This window comes from Thunnus albacares, chromosome 6, assembly GCF_914725855.1.
Source record: "Thunnus albacares chromosome 6, fThuAlb1.1, whole genome shotgun sequence".
Classification (NCBI taxonomy): Eukaryota; Metazoa; Chordata; class Actinopteri; order Scombriformes; family Scombridae; genus Thunnus; species Thunnus albacares.
This window is the reverse complement of record NC_058111.1, coordinates 9,071,120-9,093,793: the sequence shown is the minus strand read 5'-3', so window position 1 is coordinate 9,093,793 and position 22,674 is coordinate 9,071,120. Positions and strand designations below refer to the sequence as shown.

The following is a 22,674-nucleotide window of genomic DNA, read 5'->3' as shown; positions in this document are numbered from 1 at the left end:
CCTTAAAATACAAAAGAAAGACACAATAGTAAAATCACTGACCTGCTGTATCGAGGATCATGTGATACCTTTCAGTTTTTCTGTCACTGGTGAGGATACTCTGGACAAAACATTTTCAAACAGGCTGTCAGCATTCGCTCAGTATTACCAAACCAAATTAAAGCCTTGATTATTAGAAACAAGACCCAGTGTGAAAAGTACAATATCAAGAGCATAATTATCAGGTCAGATTGCATACTAATTTCATAGTGTTAATACCAAATCACTTTTCCAGGAAACGTCTTACGAAATTATTAACAAATTGCAAGTACTGTTAGAAGTGTTTTTGCAGTTTGTGCAGACAAATGTAGCCCAATACTTTTCCATCCACTGAGATGTAGGCTGGTGGTCAGTGTGTGGTTCAGTCACCACTTCATTGATGTGAGGCAATTACTCATGCCTGCAACTATATCAGTTTCAGGTTGTGAGAAAATCAGGGTGGGTTGTTTTTTTTAAATATAGAACATATTTTTACATGTTCATACATGTCGATACACTAAATTTGAAACCTGATAAAGCCACTGTCACTGATGTCATTCCTCTGTTCTTTGACATCGCTCCCACTCTGCAGATCCCAGCAGCGGCAGCGATGACACACCTCTCCACAAAGCCACAGCTGCCCCTAGTGAATCTTCCTATGGTCAGAGCCGCCCTCAACCTCCCAACGCCCCCAGCCTGCAGCGACGCTCTCTGCCACCGCACTGCTCCCCGCTCGGTAAGTCCCTGCAACACTCAGCCGGTTGAAACAAGCATTCGGTGCTCTATTTTTGATTACATGTGTATGCGGTGTTGGTGCTGTCTCATGGAACAACATACTTGTACTGTAGCTGTTTCCACACCTCCCTATTCAAGGTCACTCAGTCTGGTGATCACATGACCCCTGAGATTGGATGTGCGAGTGTGTGCTGGCAGGGTGTCAGAGGGTGGTGGCAGGTGGAATGCAAGAATGTAAAAGCAGACTGCTGTCAGCACTGATCATAGACTTGACTTCACTTGTTGGTATTCATTGCACAGCAAGTGTCAGGGGAAACTGTCTCTGTAATGACAGTATTGCAACACCTTTAGCATATAATTTACAGACATTTGAAATTGCTTTACCTTATTAAGGTAACTGAATTGCATAATAGAGCAGGAAGACAGTTGGAGTAGTTCACAGATGCTGACAGAGTGTAATTGGACATTTCTTCTCTGTACGTCTTGCTAGTAGTTTCATTGTACTATCCTGCGCTTTGTCTAAAAGTGGACTGACCATAACAGTGTTGCTGAGGCAGAAATTGGGCTATTTATGTTTTTTAGTGCTGAGGTCTGGAAGTGGTTTTAAATGTCAGATTCTCAAGCTAGTATAAAATTTAAGTATGTTTAAACGGCTTCGTTGACATCTCACCTTTCTTGCCGGCAGGTTTTCAACGAAGGGAAACCAGAATTAAAATGTAAACCACAGTACCAGTCAAACGTTTGCACACACCTTCCCATTCACTTAAATAAGAAAACGTGTCCAAACGTTTGACTGGTACTGTATATTCAACAATCTGAAAAAAGGCCACTTTAAAGCTGTTTGTATAATCTGTTTGTTCAAGGCAAAGATAAATACGCTGACTCCCATTACAAACATTACTTAACATTTCATCTACGAGGTCTTTGTCAGAACATTATGCCCTTTTTGTTTGTGTGTAAAATGCAAAAATTATGTCCATCTGTGTTACACTGAGTTGCCTCTGTGAGATGCCTTAAAATGAACAGAATAAATAGCACATCTGTCTCCTCCTGCACGTATTTATACAAAACAAGTTTATTTATTTATGCAGTCCTTTAACACAAGAAAATGTCTTTAAAAAAAGGTCTTTACGGGTAAAACAGGGACATTTACAAAATGAGTATTTCTGTATTTAACATAATAATAAAAACTGCAAAACTGAGCCAGATGAACGTGAGGCTGAGCTGGATCTTTTTTTCTTTCAGTGGCTAGAGTGTCTTTAACCACAGCTATTTTTATAAAGAAATGTCTCTACAAAGCTCTTTTACAGTGATGAAGATTCTAGGGCACTGTGATTGAGTGTGCCCTTAGCATCCATTGTTCATCTCACTTTCCCTTTGGGGGATTAACATTTGAAGAATAGAAATTCGGAATGAGGGATTATTTACCCCAAACTGAGACCTTCTGTAACATATCTTAAATGTTGCCTAGCATTGCGTCACAGCAGCGATACTGTAGCATATTCTCTGCTGATGTAGGCGTCTTTGTTGTTAGTTAGTGCACCTTTGTGCCAGTGTTGGCATCTTTGCAGAAAGTGTGATGTTTCAGCAACATCCAGTGGTCACAGAGTGTACTACTATGAGAGACTGATCCTCCTACCAGAGAATGTGTGTGAAGTGGAGCAGCAACTCCAGCTAGTGGTCACTTTACCACACTGTACCGCACTTTATCTTTTCTCACATTTTGTCAGCAGTTCAACCAAACAGTGTGATGTTTCAGTCTTATTATTATTATTATCATCTCACATCCCTTCAGACCTCCAGGAGGTTCACACAGAACATGCTGAGTTGCAGAATCAAACATTTACAATATGCAGTAGCACTCAAATGACCTTGGAGTACTCATGCATGTTAATTACTATATATAACAGTAGTGGAAGTATTTGTATCTTTTTAGTAAAAGCAGTGATACCATAGTGTAAAAATACACTATTACAAATACAAGTACAGAAGTATTATCAGCAAAATGTACTTAGAGTATCAAAATTTATGAGTTTTTTCACTAAAAGGCAGAGCAGTTGAAGTATAAAGTAGTATAAAATAGAGAAAACCTTAAATGGACTAAGCTACTTTCCTCCATTGATTTCACATAATATTTATGAGAGAAAGAATAAAAAGGTGCATTTTTTTTGCTCTTCCACTGTTCGTATTATTAAAAAAAATAGTAACATACTTCTTTACTACACAGCTTCTCGGAAGGAGGCACAAAAGGACCCGGAGGCTGCACTGCCACCAAAGTCCTCCCCTAAAAGGTTTGCAGTGGTTTCACCCAAGCCTCAGTCCCCTGGTAAGACTTAACATATCATATTACAGCATGTGTGTGTGTGTGTGTGTGTGTGTACATGTGACATTACTGTGTACACATTGATCAGATATTATGTGTTTGGTTTGTTCCAATGTGGTACAAAAGCAGGAAGCAGTAGTCAGAAGTGCAACATTTTCAGCATGTATTGTGTCCTCAAAATGTGCAGTCATTCTCTCTCTCTCTCTCTCTTGCTCTTTCTCTCTCTCTCTCTCTCTCTCTCTCTCTCTCTCTCTTTCTCCTACACTTCATTACAAGACCCATGGCAGCCTGCTGTTGTCATAGCGACGGGCTACAGTAGCTTTAATGCTAGGATGGCTCCTCCAGCAGTAATCCTGCTGGGTTAGATTGCCAACAACAAGTCAGCATTTTGTCCTTTACTCAGAGACCAGTCAGACAGAATATCGGCTGGTAGAGTTCCAGTGCAGGAGAACTGCACACATAATGCACTCGTACTGGGATTGATTGGTCTGAACAGTGAACAGACTTGAGTAACATTAAGTTGGAAAGACTATTAGTGCATGTGGGAGGATATAAACCACCAATCTGAGAGCGTAAACCAATTAAAATTATTTGCAGTGTAACTCAGTTATTGCTAATTAGGCTGCAGCTAATCATGACTGTCATTATCAATTAAGCTGTTGATTATTTTTCCTATAATTGTTTAAATTATGTCAAAAATGATTTTTAAAAAAAGTAGTGCAATATTGAACACAAGCAGAAGTTTCCAAACCACAGGTGACATTTCATGATCGCTGATTAGTCAGAACAATCCAAAAAGTCTTCTTTCCACATTAGGAAAAGATTAATTATTGTGTATACATATGATTTCATCAAGTCTCTTATGATTGAAGATATTGCAGTATGTTTTGTTCATCCCTCTGTTCTCTGTTTCTGCAGTTCGTGGGCGGACAGCAGCAGTCCATGGTGGTGTTCGGACTGAAAGGGTCCAGGAGTTGGACCGGGCTCTGATCCAGCAGTTGCGTGAGCGCTGTGAGCAGCAGGACCTGCAGCTGCAGAGCCTCCAGGCCCAGTTAAAGAAGGCCTCCCTGTGCCTGGACGTTTTCACCATCACCACTCAGCACTTCTGTCACAAGGTAGGCTACAGCAAACCTCGGGGACCTCACCAGGGTTCACAACCTAGAAGATTCGGTCTTGCTTTTACTTTGAGAGCAACATAAAAGCTTTTACAATCAATTTAATTTGGTGTATCTTTGCTTTAGAGCTGCACTGAAGAAAAATAACGTTTTCCAGTCTAAATAACAAAACAAGGCTGCAGCCAGTATCACATCCTCTTCTTCTCCTCCTCCCTTTATGGAAGAAATGGGAGGAAACTAGGAAACTTCACAGGACATATTTAATGTTTACTGGAATGGATGGATTGATTAGCTGAAGCAAGTTTCAAATCTCTGCAAGTTGTTTTTCATGCCACACTGAAATGAACAGAAACACTGACTCATGAAAGTTGGTACATAAATCTACTTATATAATGTGATGCCTTAAAAAATGGTTGGCAAAGTATTCACAATTCACAAACGGGCTAAAACGTGATCATTTAGTCTCATGCAAAAACACAAAATCCGTATCCTTTGCTTAAAAGTGTGAATCATGGTTAATCTGGCTAATAATTCATTTTGCAACCATCTTTTGAATCTAGAGAGTGAAAGCTACATCAGGCTTCAGGTTGCAACTACAAAGTGTGATGCTTCCACTTGTACAAGTGACACCTGTAGCATCTGGCTTTTGTTGTTAGTATTACTTTATTCACAAAGCCAGACACTTGCTTTAAAGCCTGACTGCGGTGGCCTTTTGAATATTTTGGGGACGACTTTGAAGCTGCAGGATATTCAGTAAAACAGATTTCAAAAGGTTTTTCAAGCTTGAACTAAAAGAATTTGTTTCTGATGCATTAAAGCCTCTTATACATCCAAGTGTATGTGGACATGCATGAGACAGAGCTATGGTTGACTCAGTGGGATGTAAACACAGTATTCTCCTGTTGTGTAAGGTAATCCCTGCAACCGCCACAAAGTCAAAATCAAACATATTCTTTCTTATACGTCTTATATTCTGCTTCCCAAAGCTAGATGAAGTACTTGTTTCTTGTCCTTTCCTCTTGGTCCTCTGCTTCTTTTTCATCCATTTCCCAGCCCCACCCACACGCTCTGCTCCACAGTGGGATATGATTAATGAGATTAGAGCTGCCTGCCTCAGCCTGGCTGTGCTTTTAGTTTGACTGATTGTCAGACACGAGCGGAATACCCACTAAGGTCTGACGACATTGAAATATACTGTATTCATCTGAGATATATCTGCAAATGAGAACTGGAGGGACAGGGCGCTCCTTTAAAAATGTTCATTAAATTTGGTTTTCAAGTCGGCAGTGTGAGTGTTTTATCAGGATTTTTTTGTGTGTGTGTGTGTTTCTTGTCTTAAATGATCATCAAGGATTTTCAGATATAGGATTTTGATAGACAGCCTTAAATGTTTGTTTGTTTCCTGTCCAGTTTTGATGGAATAAAGCAAGTCAATTATCCAATATTGGTAAAAATATTTTATTTGTGCTGTCAGATGTTCTGATAGGTCTGTGTTGGCTCAGATACTTTGGTCATACATCTCTCTAAACTCTGGATTTGAAGGAGTGTGCAAGCAGTGACAATATATGTTGATGAAGTTTGTATTCAGATGGATTGAAGTAACATTGAAAGGACCGATATTCTACTGAATGAGAATCATCAGATTTTATGTGTTTTATACGTGTGTTGATTGAGCTGTTAGATTTTTTTCAAGAAACTTAATATCCAAAGATAATATCTGGACATTATTGCCTCAGTCAGAACTATGTAGAATGAATTAATTTCCATTAAGCGTGTCTGTGTGTGTGTGTTCTGTACGTATTGAAATGCCTGCATGTAGCTATTCTTCCCGGTGCTGAGTAACAGAGCAGATAATTGGTCACTTATTGATCATTTCCCTCCCCCATCTCCTCCTGCTACACTCTTTTCGTTTTTTCTCAAAGATGCAAAAGACCGTACATGTGTGTGTGTATGTGTGTGTCTGTGTGTGTGTGTGTGTTGCTGCCTGCCATGCGTGTGAATGTGATATAGAGCGTATTGGTGGGGGTTTAAGGGGTGGGCAGGCAGAACTGGGCTGGGGCTGGCAGTCTTTGTTCCAGCAGGGATAAACGTCGGTCGCAAACCAGGAAACGAGGTGAGGCTTCGGTTATCCCGTCTCTCCTCCCCTCTCCTTCCTCCTCCGCTTGGCTCCCTCCCCCTCTTTCTCTCTTTCTGTATCTTTCTGGCACTTGCATCTGTCACTGCTGCCTCCCTAGCCGGCTCAGGGATGCTGCTGTCTGCTAGCATAGTATGGGCCATTGCTGCTGTAGGCATTTCCTCCCTCTGCGCTGTCTGGACCAAACGGTAAAGCCAGCATCTTCTGCAGGCAGCAGGCTTGTTTCAGCACCGAGGATTCCTTTTATGTATGTGTGGTTGTGCGCATGTGTGTGTGTTTGCTGGTGGGGGTGGGTGGGGGCTGTCTGAGTGTTTCTGTCTATGTGAGCATTATATTCACTTGTTTCCTAGTGACAGAGCCAGTGGAGAAAGTGGAAAGCTGTGCATGAATATGCTGAGTCAAAGCAGGCTTGTCTGTCGCACTGTCCCTCTTTCTATTCTCTTAGAGTTTGCAGGGATGTTACATAACACACTATTGCTGCTGTGCTATATTCTTACACTTTTTTTTTTTCTATTTTAGTGTGTATATTGTGTCCTTACTGCATGTATGCTGGTTACGCTTAGGATGTATTATCCCCTTGTTTACCTGGTAGTGCTGCATTTCTTATCTCCGAGAAGTCACGTGTTTGGTCTCCATACTGTAGTTACAGAGTCTGGTTCTCAACAGGACAAAAACATAAAACATGAAGCTGGACTGATTGCATGGTTTCAGATTTTGGAGAGGTTAATTAACTCATTATGTCCTCGAGAATGAGCAGCCTTGCTATAAAAAGCCATATTTATTCTTTCCCAGAAGGTCAAATCGATTGAGAAGATTGTTACAGAATTAACAACAACGTGTTTGATAATTCATTAATTGTTTGTGATGTATAGCATGAAAAATGCCAATCATCAGGTAGTTCCTGCTTTTCAAATGTGAAGATTTTCTGCTTTTCTTTGTTTTATTTCATTGTAAATATAATATCCTTTGCTTTAGGACTTTAGGTCAGACCTATCAAGCAATTTAAAGATGTAACATCTGGCATTCTGGTTATTTATGTTGGTCGTTTTCACTATTTTCTGCCTGCTACAGACCAAAGGATTAATCAATGAATTACAAAAATGATCAACGGCATTACTTAAAATGGAAATAATCATTAGTTGCAGCCCTAAAAATGGATCATGTTACCTTGGTGAGGGATGAACAAACATCAGATTAGAAAATTAGGATGCATGTCACATTCTGTAACTCCCTGGAGATCCCAGTGGGGGGGCGTCTGGGCAGGACAGAGGGAATGATGGGTAGGAGCAGAGGTGGAGCTGAGCAGTAAGCAATGAAAAAAGCCGCTGACCATCCTTCTTCCCTCGTGAGGTCACTGCAGTCTCTCCCTGATGACCGTATGTTCCAAGCATAACCTTTTAGGGCGATGACATCACTACTGCCGAGACATACTGTATACTATCTCATACATATTTTACCTGCTGCTCTCTGACTCTCTTTGTTCCTCGTGAGCACATGAGCTTCGTGAGCTTTGCTTGATCTGGAAGCAACAACGCGTGTAGCCATCTTACTTCATGTTTAGAGCTGTGATCAATAGTAATTTAACTGTACGGCGTGTCTGCCTCCGCGAGTAAGATGTGCTTTGAGGTTGTCACATCATGATGAGTCCCCGGTGGATAGTGGAGAAGCCTTTGAGCTGTAAGTGTTGGCTTTTTCTTTTTAAAATCTTAACTTTTTTTTGATTGTTGATTCTTGCAGGATGATGTGAAGACTTTAGCTTGCTTTTCTGATCTATAGTGAACTAGATGATGCACTGACACAAAATTGTTGTACCACACAGAAAGTGGTGCGTATTTTTGTCTGATGAATGATAAAAAATGAAATTTACTACCATCCCTTGTGTACTGCTTGGATCTACTGTGATTTGTGAGCCCCAGGCAGCACACAGTTGTTTATCATCTAACATTATCAAAAGTGCAACAGAATGCATCTGTGGCAAATTATCACATAGAGCTTTTATTGTCATGTTTGTCATTAAATCATCGGTTCAGCCAATCTCATGTGAATGACTACCAGAGGAGAGACAACATGAGAAGTTGTATTTTTTTAATTCAATGAGGGGAGGTACTGTAGAAAGTGCTGGAGTTTGGTTTGTTAAAGGTACAGTTTGCTTTGTGGTTACTGCGAATTGGTTAAAACGTGTTTGTGCTGTTACAGTATAAGGATGAATGTCCACTGTTACAAAACATAAGCATGGTCAGAATTAAAGATTGTCAGGCTGTTTTCCATATGAACATACTGTGCGTGTGTGTGTGTGTGTGGTGGATTAACACTAAGATATCTAGTAGGAATGTCCTTTTGGTCTGTAAACCATCTAATGCACATGTACCTGCAATATTCTGGGTTAAATCTATTTTCTGATTTCAGCCTTCCTTTTTTAAAACCAATAAATAAAAAATGCCATGAAAATAATCTTAAAAGTGCAGCACAACAGTACCACAAACTGAATCCTCCAAACATCATCAGATCAAACCACAATGTCTTTAAAACAGCTTCAATTAAAAACTGTAACCCTCATAAAGGTAGGATTTTTTTTTTTGGAGGGCTGTTGTATTAGACTGCATGAGTTTTAACTAGGTGTACTTAATAAACTGGCAACTGAGTACATAACAATATCAAAAATAGCTCTTTTAAATATTGTGTGATGTTAATTTCAATCATATAGCTGAATCATATTCAGCTTCACCAGACTTGTGCCAGAACTGTCACATTAATTTGACTATCTGGGTCACAGCAGTACTGAATCTGTTTGTAAGAAATCCATGTGTACTGTTCCGAGGTTTTTCACTTCACTGCTGTATGTGTTTGCATTTCAGAATGAGAGTGCTATTGTGAAAGAGAGGGAACTGTCCCTAGAGCTCGCCAGAATCAGGGATGAAGTGGGTAAGTGGGATACAGCGTGACAGATATGGCACTACAGGGAGGAGTGCAGTGAGTCACTCTTACCTCACAGCGTATCATGTATAATACAGAACTACCAGCACAGAGAGGAACATGTGTCCCATGGGACTCCACTCTGCTGATGAAAGTCTGGATTTAGTGCAAGATTGAACACCATTTATCAGACACTGTAATAACGTTGCCCTGTTGTCATTGTATATATCAACATCCAGACATTACAATGCAATAGTAATGATAATGGACCAATAAATCAAGAGTTAAATTAACTTTGGCATGCTGTATCTTCTTGAGATGAAGTTCTTTTTTTGTGCTTAGTCCATGACCCAAATTTTGGATCAAGTGAAGGAAACTTCACCTCTTCATTATGTTCCAGCTTTCAGTGTTGCACACTGGGAGCAACTGCAGCAGGAGAAGGAGGAACTGGAGCGGCGTTTTGAGGCTGAGCTGCAGGGATTGCGCGCTCAGCAGCAAAAGGAGCTGGGAGCGCTGGAGGAGCGGCTGAAGGCACAGCATACGACTGAGTCCAAGAGCCTGCAGGCCCAACAACGCGCTGAGCTGGAGGAGCTACGGGTCAAACAGCAGGAGCAGGTGTGTCATTTTCATCCGCTGAGAAGTTAAGGATGTTATGTCACTGATGTTGCTGTGTATAAAACTTCCAATGAAACCCTGCATCATCCTCACATATTCTAAATATCCTCTGTATATATCAGCTACTAGCAGCTTAAAAGCAAATCTTTAAGTACCACTATGAGCACTCTAGAAACTTGGGATGTACAGTCAACTCATGGAAGTAAAATAAAATTATAATACATTTTTGTAACTGTTCATTATCTCCAATTTGGCCCAGATTGAGGAGATGTTTGAGGACCATGAGGAGTCCTTGATGGAGATGGAGACGGCTCACAATGACACGCTGGCCACTCTGCAGGAGGAGCATGCCAGGACTGTGAAAAGTATGAACCAGTAAAATGACTCTCCTTTTACTGGCTCACTCTTCTGCAGGTCAAAATACTAATAATGTTTGTTTTTCTTGTGTCAGATCTGAAGATGGCCCACGAGCAGCAGAAGAAGTCTCTGGAGGAGGAGTTTGAAAAGATCAGATTGTCTCTGCAGGTTAATGGTTCCTCCTCCTGATGATTTATGTTTTCTAAAGATATACAGTATGATACATTTTGTGGTCAGTGACAGTGACTAACAAGTTCATAATGTCTGTTTGCTGACCAGGACCAGGTGGACACGCTGACATTTCAGAACCATAGCCTTCGAGACCGAGCAAAACGCTTTGAAGAAGCTCTACGAAAGAGCACAGATGAACAGATAGTGGTAACTGCTGCATGATACAGTACAGAGAAATATGTCGGCAACTTTGGTGACAATGGCAGGAAAGATCTTGAGAAATTTTGTTTGCTTGCAATGTTTGTTGGCTCTAAAGATTGATGATGATGGTTTTCACTGATACTGTCTGCTGTTTGTAGGATGCTTTGGCACCATATCAACACATTGAGGAGGACCTGAAGAGTCTGAAAGAAGTGCTGGAGATGAAGAATCAACAAATCCATCAACAGGAACTGAAGATTACAGAGCTGGAGAAAATAGTAGGCTTAAAATTTCGGACTTTTCTTTAGATCTGTTTGGTTGTTTTTTTGTGTTTTTGTATGTGTTTCACTAGTTATAGATTTCATCATTTGAAGAATTTAATGTCGTGCACATTTTCCTCTCTGTTTTTGAGCAGGCTGAAAAGAATGTGTACCTGGAGGAGAGAGTGCAGGTGTTACAGCAGCAGAATGAGGACCTGAAGGAAAGAATAGACAAGAACCTTGCTGTGTCCAGGTCAGATTGTACGAACGCATACTGATGTAGATTCAAGACCCAGTTAAAACCAGTACGATTAAATGAGCTTAAACTCCTAATATTGATAAAAGGGATACAACTGTAAGAAAAGAAGAAAAAAAGTTGTTATTGTGATAACATTGTTATAATACCTTGTTATTAAAGTATGTTTATTTTTTTCTGGATCTGTTACTTTTGTAATGTATCCAGTAATGTTGTTGGTGGTTTTATTCTTATTTTAACTCTGGTATCGCAGTGACTTTACAGTTTTAAATATAACTCTAGTTCGTGTCACTACAGTATGACTCTCTGACCACTCATAATGACATTATGGAAAAAATGGAAAATTCGTGCTTCCTACAAGAAAAAATGTAATGCAGCTTCCCTTCAACTTGAACATTCAAATGGACAAGATACAGTCATCTGGTGTCACAGTGGCCTGCACTGTAAATACTGAATTATTATAAAAAATATTTTATGTTAACTGAATTTCAGGAGTTAGATCATGATCAAAAGTTCCCATAATGACTTTTAACAACCCAAATAGGATGGGTTATACTGTATTTGCAGAACAATAGAGAGAGTTTAGAACGAGCACAAACATACTGAATAAAATATATCTTGTGGCAACATTTAATTATAGATAATGCATAATGAATGCATCTACTTTTTGCTCATTACCTTCTGAAAAACATACACTTCCAAAAAAACGAACAAAGCAATCTAATACTTGTGTTTTCTTTTCATTATTGCAAAATCTAAATCTACCCAAACACATCTATGGTAAACAGCTGAACCTGAAATATAAAGTTAAATAGTATTTTACATTCAACAAAGAAAATCTTTGTCGAGTTTCAATTTGCTTTCCTGTTTTTTATCTATAACTGTAACCTTGCAGCTGGAAACCTGACTTCAGTCTTCAAAAGGAACGCAGCACTAGTTTGTGGTATTTATGTTTGAACTTTTGTCCCTATCAGGCAACTCTCTGAGGAGAATGCCAACTTGCAAGTGAACGTGGAGAAGGAGAGCAACGAGAAGAAGCGGTTGAGCCGCACCAATGAGGAACTGCTGTGGCGTCTTCAGACAGGCGAGCTGAGCCCTCGTATGTCCCCCAGCTCCTCCCCCATCCATCGACCCCCCTCTGGACCAGGCTCACCTGCTCGTCCGCACTCCTACCATCAATGACATTCTCAATGGAAGCTCTTGTATCAAACATTTTCTTTTATCTGGCATTGGACGCCCTAATTATTTTTTAACTATTTGTTGAATGTTCCTCTCCATTTAAAGTGTAGGATTTTACACAATGTAGATGGACAGACTCATGTTAGTTTGTCTCATAGGAAATGCCGCACGCCCGTGTGATGCATTTCCAAAGCCAAACCCAAGGAATTTTAATCTCTGACGTAAAGAATTGTATTAATGATCACACCTCTTGTTGTTCAAAGGGAATTATCTGCTGTCCACTTTTTTCTATTCTACATGAAAACCCCTCAAAACAGATGCACTGCAAAGCTGCAGTAGATGAAAGACCTGGTCATTGTAGACTTCAGAGAGCAGGATCAGACTCACGGTGCCTCATTTCCATGTTTTCGCCTCCATCTCCATCTCCACCTTCTCATCCAGCGCTCAGGATGATGGATGTACGAGACATAGCGAGCATCAAAAGTGCAACAACTAACACAAGAAGCGCCTTTGCCGTCCATTCTCTTCCACCAGCAACGTCTATCAAGGCACAGGAAATACTTTGAGTAAAATCACAAAATCCTAATTGAAATATTTCATATGTCAGGAGTGTATGAATGACTACCTAGCCAATTTAACCTCAGTCATCCACCCTACTTTCTCCATCAACAGCTAGATATTAGCGTCGACCCGAAATGTATGATTACAACAACATAACAACTCATAAATCCATTGAACTGCCAACAAAGTATGACTATATTATGGATTTCCATTTGTAAAAACTGTACATGTATTGCTCTCTTTAAAGCATGTTCTGTCTTCCGGTTATATCAACTTTATTTTAGGATTACCTACAGTGTGATGATATGAAGTAGAAGGGTGAATGGGCAACACAAGTTACCTCCTATTTCTAATAAATCAGAGCAGGATCTATTGAAATCAATATAATTAATAGATCAATACGTAATTATACAATTCACACATAAACTTATCTCATATTTTTCATGTGAGATGGTGCCCCTCAAGAAAGTATTACCATTTCCTACTAAACAAAAGTGCACAACAGTTCACCATGTACTGTAGCTGTCATCTCTGGAGTTAATTGCAGCAAAATTAGCCATAAATGGTGCAGACACTGCAGTTCTTGTTAAAATGTATTAACCTGTACACATTTAAGTCCAACATCTGTTCATTATGTTCCATTCGTACAATTTAACATTACCAATTTGTATTTTTTTCTGCACTTTCTTTAAGTGTTACTTATCATCACTCATGCAGCTGACTGGCATTGTTGCTGTTTTCTGAATTGCTGATTAACTGAGTTGTTTTCTGTGTTGTTTGAATTACACCACAGGAAAAAAAAACAACAACTCATGAGCAAATGTAATGAAAAAACACTATTATGGCTTCCAAACTTTCCGTTTGTACCGCCAATTGACTTTTAGCAGAATTTCTGATGAGAAAAAAATCCTAAATTTGACAAATAGTTTAATCAAAATAAGAATGAATCTCTGCAAGCTGTTACCTCATTTCTCATTGTAGAGAATAATCTCAGGCAAATTAGGATTCATCAAAGGGAAGCAACTGCCGTAACTTGGTTGACAGGATTTTGTATTAGTTGTTTTTTTGGTTTTTTTTAAAGTTACGCACATGTTTATGTAACCATTCAGCTCAACTGTCTTGTTTTGCAAGATATCCTTTGTACAACATTATTTTGGATGTAGAGAATATGTGTAAATATTTTAAAGAGCAAAGAGCGGTCAGCGAATATATGAAATAGGTTGGAGTAATATTACTTTATTATAATGATAGAATATCCCCCCTGACACATAAAATGTGGAAATCTGCTCAAACAGGTATTTGGTTGTAGGTGAGTTGCATTTGCTGTTATGACAGTAAGTTGATTATGTTCAACTTGGTGTTCTTTACTATTTTCTGAAAGGTAGTGGAAATGATATTTCTCTCCATCAGGTATTCCGATTGCACTGATTGCCTCTGTGTCCTGTGGACATGACCCAGTACTCATTTACTGAATGTTTGTTCGACGTGAGAATAAGCGTTTTTGTTTACAGTTTACATCCAATGTCAGAGCAGGTTGATGTATCATGTAGCTGTTAGTACTTCTGTTGATTGTTTACAGGACTTCTGTTGTAAAGATTGTATTCAGTATTTCAGAAACCCACGGATACGTTTATATGAAAGCATGTCTTTATAAGGTTGTTGTGCTTGATTTTTTGTTTTTACATTTCTTGTGCATTTCATATATCTATTTATTTGTCCTCCTCCAGAACTGCAACTGTAGCTTAGCTGGTTAAAATAATTGTGATCAGTGATGAGACACTAATGTCCATACTGTATATGTTGCACTTTGTATTTAAGTATTAAAACACATTAAGAAAATAAGTGTGCAAAAGTGAGAGTTGGTGTGGATATACCTTTAATACATAATCATTCTACTTTATTTTTGCCATTCATATATATGGTGCCAAGACATAGAGCTCTTCCTTTGCTGTAGTAAAAACAGAATACATTTTATGTTTCAGAAGTGCAGAGTGCAAATCAGCAATAAACATGCAAGGGTCATATCAAAAAGAGATACCAATGTAGCTTATAACAGTAATAATAACAATATAACTATAATAACGGTACAAATCTGACTGAATGTAGCTTTTATATGACTTGAAATTTAAATTCATCACTTCCTCTGTATGAAATTCTGCAACATATCTATAGGCAGAGGGAAGACGATGGTGGAGTTCTTCTCTGCTGCGATGGTGTTGAGCGTCTGCAGGTATCGTAGTTGGAGGCCAGAGGGTGACTCAGAGATTACCAGAGAGGCTTCTTTCAGAGCCCTGGAGGCTTTCATCTCTCCCTCCGCAGCAATGATCTGAAACACAGACAGACAAACAACATTGTTCCAATGTTTCCTTCGCAGCCTCCCTTCTTTTCCATGGGTGGAGTGTATCAAGAAAAAGTTAGATTTAATCTTCCGTGGCCCTCTTCACCTTAGCCCTGGCCTCCCGAGTGGCCTCTGCTTCTGCTGCCATGGCTCTCTGCAGCTGCTGAGGCAACTTCACATCTTTGATCTCCACACGCTCCACCTTAATACCCCACGGATCAGTGGCTTCATCCAGAGCTTCCTGAAGATAAATATTGTAAATTAAATATTCCAGGCACTTTAAAGCATTACTACTACAGTTTTTTTATGACTATTTTTAATGTAAGAGATCGCTCGTATTGATAATCTTAAAGAGACTTAACACCCAGCTCTTCAGCTGTATGGAGCTTTTAGCCTTTAGTAGCTCATTGTTTTGGTTTTGTGGCACCTTTACTCCACCTCACTGCTCTTAACGCTGCTTTTTGCAAAAGCTGGCAACTGCTTTATACCAGAAACTTTGATAAACCCACTGTCTCAAACTTTATACAATATTAGTCTGCTAGTGAAGACAACAATTAAACATCAAGATATTTTTTGTTAGTTTAGACGCAATTGGATGTCATAAGAGAGTGAATATTGGACTTATATTTATCAGTCGGTTAGAAACATGATGATAATGTTGCTCCATGTCTGTTAGAGGTTTATAGGGACAATTATTCACTAACATCTTAGGCATAGCAACTTTTAAGGCAATGATATGTCAGTGCTTTGTCAGAATAACAGCGCATAGCCTCTCTCTTCAAGTTTTTATGACCATGAAAAGCACAGTGAATTCAACTTTGTGTTTTGTTGTCAAACATTTACACTGCAAGTGTCATTTGTCTTATTATCCCCTGGATTTGCCTCACTGCAAATTCTTTGCTCTCAGTGGAGGTCGGGGCCAGTAGAACATAAATGAAATTAGATTTTATACTCAGCTATTTCTTAAAAAATCACTGTTACTAAATTTAAGATGTCTACTCTCTTGACCCTCAGCTCCTCATAAACCTTCTTACCACATCACACATAGGATATAATCACCTGCATGTTAAGGGATATGCCCTCTCTGTCAGACAACAGTTCTGCAAGGTTCTTGGTGCCCAGTACATTCCTCAGGGTGGTTTGAGCCAGCAGCCGTGTAGATGAGTGTGCGTTGGACACATTGGCCACAGATGATATAGGGCAGTGTATCCGGAAGTACACCACACCATCCACAGACACTGTCACTGAGTCTTTGGTTAGGATCTGAAAAGGTAAAAAAAAAAAAAAACTCTGATGCTGTGACTGGTGGATTCACTGAGGAAGATTACAAATTATTTACTATTAATGGCTACAAGGCTGCAAGCAATGACCCTCTGATACCTGGGATTATGAGACACAAAATGATTTCCCCACATTTTATGTAGACGATAAAAACAGAAGAAATGCAGGAAACCTTACCTCTTGTGGAGGGATGTCAAACGATATAGTTCTCAGATCAACTTTCACAAAGTTATCAGTGCAGGGCAGAACAAAGAAAAGTCCTGGAAAGGAGTAAAGACCCATTTTTTGTAGCCATTTTAAGTAAACAAACACTTATGCAATCTATTTAGACTGTCCTATATTGTAGAAGTTGCTGTTTGATATAACAGAATGAAATAATAATTGTATCAGCCAATCATTCAACATCAAGTTGGACAATCCAACAGGCTTGTAACAGGATTTTCACAATTCACTAATACTACTACTAGATATCCAGCCCAATGGGGAAACAGAACGGTGAAGGATTGGTTTCTAAGATTGCAGAGTGAGCCTCATTAAATAAATTAGTTTGTAAACTATTTTTCTATGCAGACTTTTACTAGGTACAATTTTCTGGAAAGCTATCCTAGACTGGATACCACTGTAAATGATAAATCAGAAACGAACCTGGTCCTTTAGGTTTCCTGTCTGTGATTCGGCCGAGTCTAAAAATGACGGCTCGCTCATACTCCTTCACTATCTGCATGTTAGAGACAAAGCCAGCCATACAAATAGAACAAACAAGACCAGACACAAAGTGTGTAAAACAGTTGAAAGGAAAGGTGTATCACATGACACATAACCAAATCAGAGAACCAAATCTAAATGAATCACTTTAAGGGTTAGACCAATATATCAGTTCGCTGATGTAGTCGGCCAGTATCAGATATCAACTACTCAGTCTCACATCTTACGTGAAGGTGGTGTAATATCTGTGGCATGTGCACATTCTACTTTTGGATTTGACTGGCCGATAATATATATTTTTTGTAAATTAGTTTAAAAAGTGTATTGATCCCTAAACAGATGCTGTGAATCACCCTGCCTAAAAAAAAACCCTGTGGCAACGCAGGAGAGATGAATGCATGACTGAAAGCAATGTGTCTCGGTTTTCTAGAAAGAAAAATTGCAGAATAATTTGAAAGGTGCTTTAATCACATACAATTCTCCAGTTCTTCATCTTTAAAAAGCTTCTAAACTCAAAGCGTTACACCCTATCCGAATTAGGCATCTCTGGTATAGTACTAGTGTACAACTCCATTTGGTCAGCAAAATCCCTCTCTGTCTTCAAAAATCACTCTAAGTCTCACCTCTCCCGAGAGTACTTACTCACCTAATATGCTCTTTCTCTATCTCTCAATCCTTCTCTAAGTCACTCTATCTCTCTCAAAAAAAAGGAGTAATCTTCTAGGCACTCCATGCACCTGCAAGGCTTGTAGCACTTGTGTCAGGTGGAACGTGGAACTGGGTGCTGAGGCACTTATTCTTGAAGGATTCTTCTTGATCTGCTGTTGGATTGTACTGTGGATTGTACCTCATTTGTACGTTGCTTTTGACAAAAGTATCTGCCAAATTAATAAATGTAAACATGTTACACAGTTAGGTAGGGCTGCAGAGAGGAGGCAGGTAAGTGATCGTGGCTCTGTGTGTCATCTGTACATTGCTATCTGCATTGGCCTTCAGAAACCAATACTTGCCTAATCATAATCAGTAGTGTACATGAATGTGAATATACTCTACCTTAACACAAAAAAATATTGTGAGAGGGAAGAGCGGTACTATAATCATGAGAGATATGATGACCAATATCCAACCGAAACATCCCAGTCTCCCTGAGTTTCTATCTGTAGAGGAAGTAGAAAAACACTTAAAAAGCTTGTATTGGTGTCATTTTATATATTTTCCATGACTCCTTTGGTACACACTTGTTAGCACTGAAATCTAGACTGATGATTGTTGTAGTCATGCTGTTCACACAATTAAACAGTAATATGACCCAGTGGGACAACACCTTTTATTTATATATGTCTCATTTGTCACTAATGATGTAAATAATCTCTAAGGGAAGTCACATTACTTCAAATCCACCTGAGTCTGTGTAATGTAAAGCTTTAGGTAAAGACAGAGAACATTTCTGTGCCTCTTAAGAACAGTTAACTTGAGGTCCACAAACAATATCTATAATCTATGTGATTTTCCCACTTAGTTGATCAGATTGTTTAAAATTAAACATTTCACAGTCAAAGACAGAGTAAGGCTCACTTTTTAAAAGATCAAATAAAGTATTTACCTTCAACATTATCCATGGAGTTGATCTGAAGTTTACCTGGCGTAACCATCTTGTCCATGCTGGATATTGTTGAGATCATTAGTGAGTTGATTTCAGTGTGATGGAGTGAGTGAAGCAGTGCTACACTTGTTTACCTGACTATTCACCTCAAGAGGTGTGGTCTATACCCTTCCCTAATTGCCCAGATGGTTTCCATGAGCCTGAGACACACAAACTCAAACTCCCATTTGATGATGTGTGACTCATGGACTCACCTTGTGGGTGCCAACAGGTAATATGAACCATACTGTAGATCCCAACCAGCTTCTATGTGGCTCCTGTATTGGAAAGCTTAAGGTTCAACTCTTGTGCTTTCCCATTATACTCTTACATCCAGGTCCAGGAATCTGACACCTGTTGAGTGTAGCTTATGAATAAACAATAGATGACATCCAAGTAGTGAAACATGAGAGCTGGTGCAGGTTCAAGATGTGATCATACTCATGTTTCCTGTGTCATTGTGTCTCATGTGTCATTTAAAATGTGAAAAATTTTTGCACAATGAATAAAATTTCTGTTTAAATTAGGTTAAAAAATGATGTATACAATGTATATATGCACAAAGTGATATAGAGAGGACAGAGAGGAAGAGAGGAAAGGAGTGAGGTGGATGAATTTTATATTAATCAAATAAATAGTATCTGAGAGCAATATGGATATACATAGTAATTGCAGTAATGTAAAACAGCATGACTACACAGTAAAAACAAATGCCAAACAGTTATTTCTGTGATGTGAAGTTGTGCAATACACAGTGTGTGTGAGCTACAGAGTCATAAGAACTGACATGTGAGCTGCTCGTTTCCATAATTTTTCAAGGAGGTCCCTTTAATGGATCGTCACATGACACTTGGTCACATGACAGCTCACTCACTACATGATGTGCATGTGAATTCCAGCTCCTCTTGTTCACAATGCTACACACTGCATGCCTTTTGCCAGTTTCATTTAAGGTGATGAGTTTAAAATGCTACTGTGAGTGTCTAAAGCAGTAAAAAAAAAAAAAAAAATCTGTGTGTACTCAGGCTTTTGATTTTGGGTGGAGCTCAATCTGTTTTATTTCCATAATTAACAATATTACTCATAATTCCATGAAATTGGAATTTGTGGTTATTCAAATTACTTTAAAATAAGACAAAATATTCATTTCTTCCTTTTTTTCCCTTTTTTAAAATTTTTTTTTTTTTACTATTACTAGTTTTACTATGTATATGAAATTCAACAGACCGCACCCACTTCAAAAATACTTTTCTCTTTAGGATTTCAGACCTCAGGAACAGAAATCAATCTCCATTCATGGTTTTATTTTTCACTCTATCATGATATTTTGATACCAGAATCCATTTCAGACTTGCTGAATTAATAAATGTTTGAGGAGGAACACAGACAGGTGCAAATTTATACACTGATTTTTCAGATTAATACAAGGTCTTGTAATGGACTGAGATGGAGATTCAGAGGAATTCTTATTTTTTATTTTTTTTACAAAGTAAATTGTTTTAAACTAGCATGAACATATGGAGCCCCCCTGGGATCAGCTGAGAAAAAAAGACCCATGTGTAAATCCCTGTGTGCACAAATTTGCAAACTGTGCACACTGATTTGCAAACCAGGCACATGGATTTACAAACCATGATGAAGTTAGTTTTAAGTTGGATATCAGACACACATTCACTCCAAATCCAGCGACCCAGTGTCGGTAGTAAGAAGATGGTTAACTCACCGAGCGGTTTCACCTAGGGACCATCAATAAATTACTATTTGAATGACACAAAATCATTGTTGTTTTCAATACCTCTGTGCTGACTTGCCCATATTAATGAAAATTATGATTTAACAATTAATGAAATTGACAATTTGACTGGACAAATAAGATACACCTCTCTTTTTAGTGGATTTGAATGCTTCTTCTATTTTATATGTATATTGTAATGGAAATCCTGCATTAAGTTTTCAATAGTTTCCATGTCATGTGACTCAGTGACTCCAAATCAATACTGAATTGTAGTACTACACTGGACAAATAAGAAACACATCACTTTATTAGTGCTTCTTCTATTTTATATTGTAACAAACATAGAAAGGAACAGATGAGAACAAGCCAACATAGAAAAGTGGCCGTAGCAAACTGAACAACATGGTTTTTAAATTCTTAAGAAGCACAATACAGGTATGTTTGTTTATTGTCATGATAATTATGAAGAAGAAACAATTAAAACTAAATTTCAATCATGTGAGGCAGAACTGTACAATGATTCAGATTGACTGAAATCCTGAGGAGCAGTGGGTGGCAATAATGCACCTGAACTTGAATAACAATATCATGGAATTTATGAAGAAGAAGAGGGAGGTCGAAGACATTTTTGATTTTTTTTTTTACACTCATTGGCTGCACTGCTGAAAAACCTGGAAGCTGAAAAATATAAAACTGGCAGAATTGTAAGCTGAACTACATCACCTAAAGAAGTTGAGAATTCAAATATGTTACTAGAAAAGCTGAAGGCTAAACTGTAATACTGTAAAAGCTGGAACTTGACATGAATTGCCTGAAAAGGCTGAAAGAAGAAATTATTTGTATTGATATCAGACAGATGAACTGAATTGCTAAACACTTTGGAACAAAAAAAGACCATTAACCCAAAGAGCTGAGAGCTGCAAAGCATTGCTAAAAATGCAGAAAGTAGTATTTGGGTGGAATTAAACTTTAAAACTAGAAGTACATAGACAGAAAGTAGTATTTGGGTGGAATAAACCTTTAGAACTAGAAGTAGGTAGACAGAAACTAGTATTTGGATGGAATGAAACCTTTAACACTAGAAGCAGGTAGACAGAAAGTAGTATTTGGGTTGAATTAACCTTTAACACTAGAAGTAGTCAGACAGAAAGTAGTATTTGGGTGGAATTAACCTTTAAAACTAGAAGTAGGTAGACAGAAAGTAGTATTTGGGTGGAATTAACCTTTAAAACTAGAAGTAGGTAGACAGAAAGTAGTATTTGGGTGGAAGAAACCTTTAAAACTAGAAAAAAAAATATTATTACTTGGACAGAGAGTAGTATTTGGGTGGCGAAGACAAACAGAGAGGTGATGAAAGCAAACAGAGAGGTGATGAAGAGGAGAAGAGAGGTGATGGAGAAAGACAAAGGTGATGAAAAGGAGGAGAGAGGTGATGAATACAAACAGAGAGGTGATGAAGGGGAGAGGAGGTGATGGAGACAGACAGAGGTGATGAAGTGGAGGAGAGACGTGATGAAGACAAACAGAGAGGTGATGAAGAGAAGTGGTGTGTGTGTGTGTGTGTGTGTGTGTTCGCGGAAAGTTGAAACGAACGTTCGCGGAACGTTAGGAAAACGTTTCAAAAATCATCAGGGACCGTTCACTGTGAGGGAGCCAGCGAACGCTCCCCTAACATTCAGACAACGTTCGAGGAACGTTCTCCGAACCGAAAAGTGTTTGCTGGGAAGTTACCAACAAACTCACCTGTTGCTCCTGCTGAGAAATCAATGATTGCCTGGATTACAAGATGTGGAGCCCTGATAATCCAGAGGTGTGACTTTAGAATATCAAATACTAAAACTATAAACAATCCACTCGCATACAAAACATCACTAACCCTATTGCATTAACGTAATAAATCTCACACCAGCATGGAAGAGGGAAGTACGACAATCTCCAAATTTCCTATTAATTCAACCATGTCTACTTTTTTTTCTTTTCTTTTTTTTCTTTTTTTTTTTGCAGTGGGGGTTAAATGCCTTACTGACTGCACTTCCGTTTTCTTCTTTGTGAAATTCAGCGACATGTTACAACAAGCCGCACGTTTACTGAAAACTTTGGTGCCAGAAAAAAACATAGAAATATATAAAAATCAA

At 38.7% G+C, this 22,674-nt stretch overlaps 2 protein-coding genes across 6 annotated transcripts in view; one reads left to right on the top strand and one right to left on the bottom strand.

Moving 5' to 3' along the window:
• mtus2b (microtubule associated tumor suppressor candidate 2b) overlaps positions 1 to 14,680 on the top strand; it is a 27,462-nt gene extending 12,782 nt beyond the window's left edge. The window contains exons 5-16 of one of the 4 annotated variants that reach the window (XM_044354929.1): positions 611 to 754; positions 2,981 to 3,079; positions 3,353 to 3,436; positions 3,995 to 4,191; positions 9,181 to 9,247; positions 9,639 to 9,853; positions 10,113 to 10,218; positions 10,305 to 10,378; positions 10,490 to 10,588; positions 10,741 to 10,860; positions 10,998 to 11,095; positions 12,073 to 14,680. In XM_044354929.1, the coding sequence (XP_044210864.1) occupies positions 611 to 754; positions 2,981 to 3,079; positions 3,353 to 3,436; positions 3,995 to 4,191; positions 9,181 to 9,247; positions 9,639 to 9,853; positions 10,113 to 10,218; positions 10,305 to 10,378; positions 10,490 to 10,588; positions 10,741 to 10,860; positions 10,998 to 11,095; positions 12,073 to 12,280 (1,511 nt within the window). In that variant the 3' untranslated portion in view covers positions 12,281 to 14,680. Of the gene's footprint in view, positions 1 to 610; positions 755 to 2,980; positions 3,080 to 3,352; positions 3,437 to 3,994; positions 4,192 to 6,459; positions 6,514 to 9,180; positions 9,248 to 9,638; positions 9,854 to 10,112; positions 10,219 to 10,304; positions 10,379 to 10,489; positions 10,589 to 10,740; positions 10,861 to 10,994; positions 11,096 to 12,072 lie in introns of those variants that run through there. The other 3 variants (XM_044354928.1, XM_044354930.1, XM_044354931.1) reach the window with 3 other exon arrangements.
• Positions 14,675 to 22,674, bottom strand: stoml3a (stomatin (EPB72)-like 3a). 2 transcript variants are annotated; one of them, XM_044354932.1, is made up of 8 exons: positions 22,283 to 22,674; positions 18,766 to 19,158; positions 18,216 to 18,319; positions 17,103 to 17,175; positions 16,635 to 16,717; positions 16,236 to 16,439; positions 15,283 to 15,417; positions 14,675 to 15,164 (listed from the first exon to the last, which is right to left on the bottom strand). In XM_044354932.1, the coding sequence occupies exons 2-8, from the start codon at positions 18,842 to 18,844 to the stop codon at positions 14,973 to 14,975; spliced, it is 870 nt and encodes a 289-aa protein (XP_044210867.1). In that variant the 5' UTR covers positions 18,845 to 19,158; positions 22,283 to 22,674; the 3' UTR covers positions 14,675 to 14,972. The 2 variants fall into 2 exon arrangements, with proteins under 2 accessions (XP_044210867.1, XP_044210868.1); XM_044354933.1 differs by lacking the exon at positions 22,283 to 22,674 and having other exon boundaries at positions 18,766 to 18,824; positions 19,020 to 22,024.